This window comes from Crocuta crocuta, unplaced genomic scaffold (genome assembly GCF_008692635.1).
Source record: "Crocuta crocuta isolate KB4526 unplaced genomic scaffold, BGI_CrCroc_1.0 scaffold1471, whole genome shotgun sequence".
NCBI lineage: Eukaryota > Metazoa > Chordata > Mammalia > Carnivora > Hyaenidae > Crocuta > Crocuta crocuta.
Genome location: NW_027527547.1, coordinates 56,006 through 63,737, shown reverse-complemented (window position 1 = coordinate 63,737; position 7,732 = coordinate 56,006). Strand labels below are relative to the sequence as shown.

The 7,732-nt window shown below is 44.1% G+C and overlaps 1 protein-coding gene and 1 pseudogene across 1 annotated transcript in view; one reads left to right on the top strand and one right to left on the bottom strand.

Annotated features, from left to right (window-relative positions):
- Positions 1-4,751, top strand: part of MCM4 (minichromosome maintenance complex component 4) — a 17,701-nt gene extending 12,950 nt beyond the window's left edge. The window contains exons 14-17 of the mRNA XM_077765898.1: positions 525-732; positions 1,728-1,956; positions 2,452-2,585; positions 4,045-4,751. Coding sequence (XP_077622024.1) covers positions 525-732; positions 1,728-1,956; positions 2,452-2,585; positions 4,045-4,137 — 664 coding nt within the window. The 3' untranslated portion in view covers positions 4,138-4,751. The remainder of the gene's footprint in view (positions 1-524; positions 733-1,727; positions 1,957-2,451; positions 2,586-4,044) is intronic.
- A 1,705-nt stretch (positions 4,752-6,456) lies between these two features.
- On the bottom strand, positions 6,457-6,777 carry LOC144233112 (tumor suppressor candidate 2 pseudogene; annotated as a pseudogene).
- Between the last annotated feature and the right edge of the window lie 955 nt (positions 6,778-7,732).

Here is a 7,732-nt window from a genome sequence, read left to right as displayed (position 1 = left end):
TATTTTTAGGGGAGGGTGTAGGAGAAGGAGAGAGAATCCCAAGCAGGCCCTGTGCCCGACACGGGGAATAAATCCACAAATTGTGAGATCATGACCTGAGCCAAAATCAGTAGTCCAACGCTTAACCAACTGAGCCACCCCAGTGCCCCTAGACTTTTGTTCTGTTTTGTTTGTTTTCCAAAAACAGTTGAATGCATTTTCCTTTAAATCTTCCAGTCTTCCAAATTACCATAACATTTCCCTCAGAGGAATCTTACTTTTTTGACTCAGCTATGGAGTGATGAGCCTTTTCCTGGGCAAACCTAAGGGCCAGAAAAACAGGCACCTGCCGGGGCCAGAACCGGGAGAAGGGGTTTGAGCTGAAGGCTCACTAGACCACTGGACAGCAGACACTCAATTCTTCCTTGGCTGCCCTGACTATACCCACATTCACTGTACATGCCTGAGTAGCTTAGAAGCAATTACATTTATGGGTGTGTTGGTGTCCCAAGCAGTAAAATAGTTTTCTTACAATATTTTCTCAGGTTTGATTTGATATTCCTCATGCTGGACCCTCAGGACGAAGCATATGACAGGCGTCTGGCTCACCATCTTGTCGCTCTGTACTACCAGAGTGAGGAACAAGTGGAGGAGGAGTTCATGGACATGGCGGTGCTGAAGGACTACATTGCTTATGCCCATAGCATGGTCATGCCTCGGCTGAGCCAGGAAGCCAGCCAGGCTCTCATCGAGGTAACACAGGTCCCTTTTTAAACCCTGAAAATGTTTTTGTTGAGCCTATAGACAATTGCATTAATGGAATTGGCTGGTCATCCCCTTTAAAACAGTAATTTTGTTACAACATACTATTTTTTAAAACTGTGTTTTCCTCCTGTGTTGCAAACTTAATTTTTCTAAAGGTAAAAGGGGGAAGGCTTCATTTGTATATGTTGTATAAACTTTTTATAATTAAATATTTGTAAGCACAGTGAATTTAAGATCAGAATACCTGTTTGAAATACAACAGTGATGCTGCTTAGTAGCTTTGTAACTCTGGAGAAGTCATCTAATTTCTCTGAGCTTCCATTTGCTTGTTGCTAAAATATAAAATGAATTGTAAATGAAAATACAAAAATAAATTGTATTTGATGTTCACTTTTCAGTATCCTTTTACATGGATACAGTGCATAATGATAGATTAAGTTATTTATGATATTAAGAAGGTTCCTGGTGCTTTGATAGGCTTTACATCCTAAGCCCTTGAAAAATGCTTAAATGAAAGTTGTAAGTGATGCATAATTTTCCATTTGTATTACATACTTGAGAGTTGCTCAAAAAGAAATAAAATTATGTCGTATATATGTGAGTTGAATACAACTCACCTTTGTACCATTATCCCAGTAATCTGCCTGCCTCACTCACTAAAGGAACCCTCAGCTGAGCATCTTTTTCAGACAGGTGCCCTGATTCATCCTCTGCTGGAATTGCGGTCTGCCCTTTACCCCAGTACACTGTCTCCGGAGTGCCAACCCTTATGCACTTTACTGCCCACTCCCATTCTTCCCTCTTCATAGGTACATTGGCTCCCAGCTTCTTGATGAGCTTTAAGGCCCAAAGCTAGATCTGACTTTTATTTCCCCTCTGTGCTGTGGTTGTTTATTTAACAGAATATTAACTGTTTAAAGTTCAACCACAAAAGTAAGATTATTATTAAAAGGAGTTTTGGGGGTTTTTCCTGTCTATACTAGGCTTATGTAGACATGAGGAAGATTGGTAGCAGCCGAGGAATGGTTTCTGCGTACCCTCGACAGCTGGAATCACTAATTCGGTTAGCAGAAGCCCATGCTAAAGTACGATTTTCAAACAAAGTTGAAGCAGTTGACGTTGAAGAAGCAAAGCGCCTGCATCGGGAAGCTCTGAAGCAGTCTGCCACCGACCCCCGGACGGGCATTGTGGACATCTCCATCCTGACTACAGGTCTGTGGGCACTGAGCATACACGTACTTGGTATTTCACATTTGAGCTAACAGATAATTTGAAGCAGCAGAGGCTCTTAACCTTTTTCAGATCAGGGCCTCTTTGAGAATTTATTAAAAGTTGTGAGAAAAATATACACTAACTTCTGAAAAAAAAATGCACTAGCACGTGTGTGCACACGGTGTTATATCTAATTTCACAGAGATTCTGCCTCCTGTTCTCTATGCACCTGTGTTAGCCCATTTTAAAGAAATAGTTCATATCTTAATGAGCACTGCTTGCCTTTCAGATTATGTGGATTGTATTTTAGTGGAAACTAGCAGCTACTCAGAAAATTGGAAACCGAGAATTCAGAACTCAATGTTGAATATATTTTGGCATTCCGCCAACTGTCCCCTAACCTTTTTGTGGCAACACCACTAAAATATTTATGGAAATTTGAAATATTTCATTTCCTTGTAGCAGAAATATTTTCATTAATTTCTTTTAAATTAGGAATGAGTGCCACCTCTCGTAAACGGAAAGAAGAGTTAGCTGAGGCATTGAAAAAACTTATTTTATCAAAGGGCAAAACACCAGCTCTAAAATATCAGCAACTTTTTGAAGATATCCGTGGACAATCTGACATAGTAAGTGTTCAATTTTTTGCTTAATAGAGTTTTCTTTTTCCCCCTTAATACTACTTTTAAGGGTTTTCTTTTCATTTTTTTTCTTAAATATAGATATGAATTTTTAAAAAGTAATACCCATAAACCCATCATCAAGAAATAATCACAAAATTTTCTCGTACTCCCTTTAACAGATTTTGTATGTGTTTATGTACACATGTGGTTTTTCTTTAGAAAATGAACATAGAGTTTTACTGTAACATAACTTGCTGGGGTTTTTTGGGAGTGGGGGTTAATTAAAAATATGGTATTAACATCAACTGTGATGATAAATACACTTAATAACATCATTTTTAATGAATGAGTACCATTCTTTTGCATGCCTGTTCCATCATTTAGTTAACTAGTCAGACATTTAGGATGTTTGCAGTTTTTTGCTATTGTACATAACAAACTGTTAACAGTCTTGCATCTTAATTTAATGATGAAATGCTCAGGTTCCCTTGTGTAAGTAAAGTTGAGTTGTCCAGTGAAAAGAACTCCAGGGTCCAAGTCCAGCCCTTTGCCTGCTTTCATCATGCCTCTTCACTTGTGTATTTTCTGCAGCTACATTGGCACTATAGTGGCAGAGTTGAGTAATTTCTACAGACCATATGGGCAGATGTTAAGCCTGTGTATTTACCATCTGGCCCTATACGGGGAAATAGTTGTCCCTCCTGAGTTAGAACCTAAGAAATGTAGGGGTGCCTAAGTGACTCAGTCGGTTAACCATCAGACTCTTGGTTTGGGCTTGGGTCATGATCTCACAGTTTGTGGGTTTGAGCCGCACATCGGGCTCCGTGCTGACAGTGAGGAGCCTGCTTGGGATTCTCTCTCTCCTTCTCTCAGCCCCTTCCCTGCTCGCTATCTCTCTCAAAAAGTAAATTTAAAAAAGAAAAAAGAACCTAAGGAATGTATACAACCATCAGAAAGGAAAGAGACTGGTGGTTCTTTAACATTGAAATCATTGTAGAGGTGCCTGATGGCTCAATCGGGTAAGTATCTGACTTTGATTCAGGTCATGATCTCAGGGGTCATGAGTTCGAACCCCGTGTCTCCCTCTCTCTCTGCTCCTCCCCCGCTCAATCTTAATCTCTCTCTCAAAAATAAACATTTTGGGGGCGCCTGGGTGGCTCAGTCGGTTGAACATCCGACTTCAGCTCAGGTCATGATCTCATGGTTCATGGGTTCGAGCCCCGTGTCGGGCTCTGTGCTGACTGCCAGCTCAGAGCCTGGAGCCTGTTTCAGATTCTGTGTCTCCCTTTCTCTCTGACCCTCCTCTGCTCACACTGTCTCTCTCTCAGAAATAAACAATAAAAAGTAAACTTAAAAAAAGATCAGTTTGTTAAAAAAAAATTTTTTTTAATTGAAATCACTATATCTCTAACAGGTAAGGGAGTACTTGACATGTAAAATAATTGTTTTCACCTCTTACCCAAAGGCAATTACCAAAGATATGTTTGAAGAAGCCCTGCGTGCCTTGGCTGATGATGACTTCTTGACAGTAACTGGCAAAACCGTCCGCTTGCTCTGAAGCTCTCTGGGACAGTGCTGTGTGTGGCCTGTCTGCACTTGGTCATAGCACTTGCTTGCATATGTGTACAGCATAGGGGCCAATCAGCTGTCACTGCTGCTGTCAGTGGAAATACATTTTTTAAAGTCATATTTGGCTCCATAAAAATTTTCTAACATGGATTCATTTTATATAGTGAAGTGTGTGTTTAAGTAAAATTACTGTGCCAATTTACAGACCTACAGCAGAGGTTTTTTTTTTTTAAGTGCCATCATTTTAGCACCAGGATTTTTTATCTGTATTTATATATATAGCAGGATGTCAGTCTTTTTGGAGATGGCTGTCTGGGTCATGGTTTTTGTGCTGGATTTTCTAAAGGCAATCATCCATATGCTTGAGGTTTTTGTGAGATAAAACTTAGCCAGGGCATATCATTCAGTGTGAGGTAATGAAGGACCAGAGCCTTTCTCCCTGTTAAAACTCTCAAGTATAATTCCTTCCAGAGGCTTGTTCTTATGGCTCCCAGAAGATCAAAAAAAAGTAAGATGGTTGAAAATGATTAGGTTCTAGGTTAATTTCTACTTAATCCTACCTAATATGTAAACTTTTTCCTAAATAAATGATTGAATAAGTAATACTGGGTTATCTGGATTGTTTTTCATTTCATTAAGAAAAAAATCTTTAATAAACACTCAATGGAAATTCATGATGATAAGTGCTTTAGAAATCACAAAAGAAGTCCTTATGATCTATTAAGTTCTGTTGTATTTAAAATTTATTTCAATCCTAGCAGGCATTATTCTTATAAAACCACCATAAGCTGAAATCTTATATGGAAATAAGATTATAATAAATAATCCCTGAAACTCAATTTAAGTTGTATGAGTTAGGCCTTTTTTTATAATGTAGGATCAATGTTCATTGATAGGTCCAACTGAATGTTTAAATAACATTAAAATGTTAACCTTGGAATGATACTTAGAGACTATTTTTTTTTCAGGGTCTACAAATAATTATATTGAAACTAAACAAATAACACAGGTCTTTAGATTGGGGCCACCCTTCCCAAGCCATTCCCCACACTCTTAAAAGCATAGAGCTTGCACAGTTAAGAATTTGTTTTTAAAAATCATTTCAAAGTAGGGGCGCCTGGGTGGCTTAGTCGGTTGGGCATCCGACTTTTGCTTAGGTCATGATCTCGCGGTTTGTGGGTTCGGGCCCCGCGTCGGGCTCTGTGCTGACTGCCAGCTCAGCCTGGAGCCTATTTCAGTCTGTGACTCCCTCTCTCTCTGACCCTCCCCTGCTCATGCTGTCTCTCTCTCTCTCTCTCTCTCTCTCCTAGAAATAAAGAAAACATAAAAAAAAAATCATTTCAAAGTAGAAATCAGACTGCGCAACATCATGGACTAGACTATTTACAAACTTTCACATTGTTATTATTCCTTTATGGTTGATCTCTCTTTTCTGTCCCTACCCAGGGACTCCAGTACCTTCCCTTGACTGATCCTGAGGGATGGGTATACTTAGGGAAAGGGGTGGTGGGTTCCTTACAGATATTGGCACCAGCCCTAGGGTGCCAATGGAGGGGGGGTATGCCAGGGCTGATACAAAGGCAAAGAGGATTAAACAAACTCCCCATAGGCACTGGTATCCATAGCCCTTCCTGATCCTGTCTTAGGCCTTCTCAATTGGGTGTGGGCACTGGGCAACAGTAGTTGCAATGGGGAGGGATCAGCCCAGCCCTGGGTGGAGGGAGTCCCGTCTACTAACAGCTGGCAAACTGCCCATTCATCGGGGAATGGAGACAGATGGACAGGCAGGCAGAAGAATCAGGTTTGCACTGCCCTCAGACTCTGTCCAACACAGAAGGAGGTAGCAAACGGCTGAAATGCTCCAACAAGGGGGTAAGGGAAATGAGGGAAAGGAAGTTCCCCCTTGAGTACAGTTCCAGCAGCCCAGGGGCTGGAAAACGACAGACCTTGCTTGTAAAGGGCAGTAGCCCCTAGCAGGGCTGGGCCCCAGGCAAGCTTGCCAGAAAGCAGGCCAGGCAAGGGTGCAGGAGCCAGGCACTCGTGACCAGCATATGCCCTGCCACACTCCTTAAGCGACTGCTGGGGGCTGGCAACTCTGATATTGGCCCTCGCCAGCCACCTCTTGTCCACTTACAAAGCAACATCCAGCCAACATCGCAGGACTGCCGGGATCACAGTCGAAGGTTCTGGGGCCAATGTCGATTTTACAGGGTTGCAGCCCCAGTTTAGCTTCCTTAATGGAGGCCACACCTTGAGCCTGGGGGTTTCTTCCAGGGTAGGGAGTGCTTATGCCTGCCACTCCCCAGGCTCAAACCTCTTAGAGGATCACAGGAAAATCTGTGTGGATGCGGGGAGGATCCAGCTTCACGATGCCCTGAGGAAGCAGGTTCTTATGCACCCACCTCAGCTTGGCCCGCTTCTACCCATTCCTAGTGACGACTGTCTCCTCGTAGAGCTCATGAGCCGGATCCTGTCCTCATCATAGACCATGGTGACTCGGCGCATGAGTGCGAAGGGGGACACCGGCCGCACCAAACCTGTCTCAACGACTGCTGACCTCCGGCCGCTGCCCCTCCGCCGCTGAGGCGAAGGGCCTCAGGGCAGGAGCTTTGGAGCCACTGGCGCCCATGTCAGGGCCGCTGGAGCACGGCGAGCCCGAGGCCGCCTCCCTCTCACAGGGCCGCGGGCGCCACCACGCCCCGCCTCCGGCCTCCGCGGCTGGCCTCTTCCACCTCGCAGGGCCGCGGGCGCCGCCTACCCGACTCGGGCCACCGCTCTCTGGGGCCTCCACTCTGCCTTCCCCCTGGAGGCCATTTTCATGAAACTTTTGTGTGTGTTTAAGTCGTCATTCTTATTTGTGCTGTTCTTGCCAGGTTTGCAAAACACCTCATATGTTGAAACAGTGGTTAGGTTGGGGCATCACCAAAGGATCCAGGCCAACTGCCCCATCAAGTGACTTTGTTGNGGGTAGGGAAAGCTTCTACCCAGCCTGAGAAAGTACATACAAACACCAACAGGTATTTATATCCCCGAACCCGGGGGAGCTCCGTGAAGTCCATCATCATATTTTCAAAGGGGGCTCCCCCAACGCTCTGTACTCCAGGGGCGGCCTTGGGCCCCTGACGTGGGTTGTTTCGGGCGCAGGTTTCACATTGCTCACATACCACTCGGGCTATGCTGGAGAGCCGAGGGATGTAAAAATACCGGCTTAACATTGTTTCAAGGGCTGTCCGGCCGATGTGAGTTTCCTGATGGAACTGCTTAACAGAGGCTGGAGCTAAGGCCTCAGGAATTGCTATTCGGCCATCTTCAAATTTCCACCATCCACCTGGGAGGTAGTTGCCACTCTCAGTCTTAAACCAAGTACTTTCATGGTGTGAGTAATTAGGGTCCCACTCTGTCAGTGGGTTAGGGAACAGTGCAGCAGTTAAAGCCGCTGAATTTATTGCTCCTTTGGAAGCTGCCAGCTTTGCCTCCCGGTCAGCCTTTCGGTTTCCCAGTGCAGCCGTGGTGTCCCCCCTTTGATGTCCCCAGCAGTGCATGACTGCCATATTTTTAGGGGCCCATACGGCATCTAAGAGTCC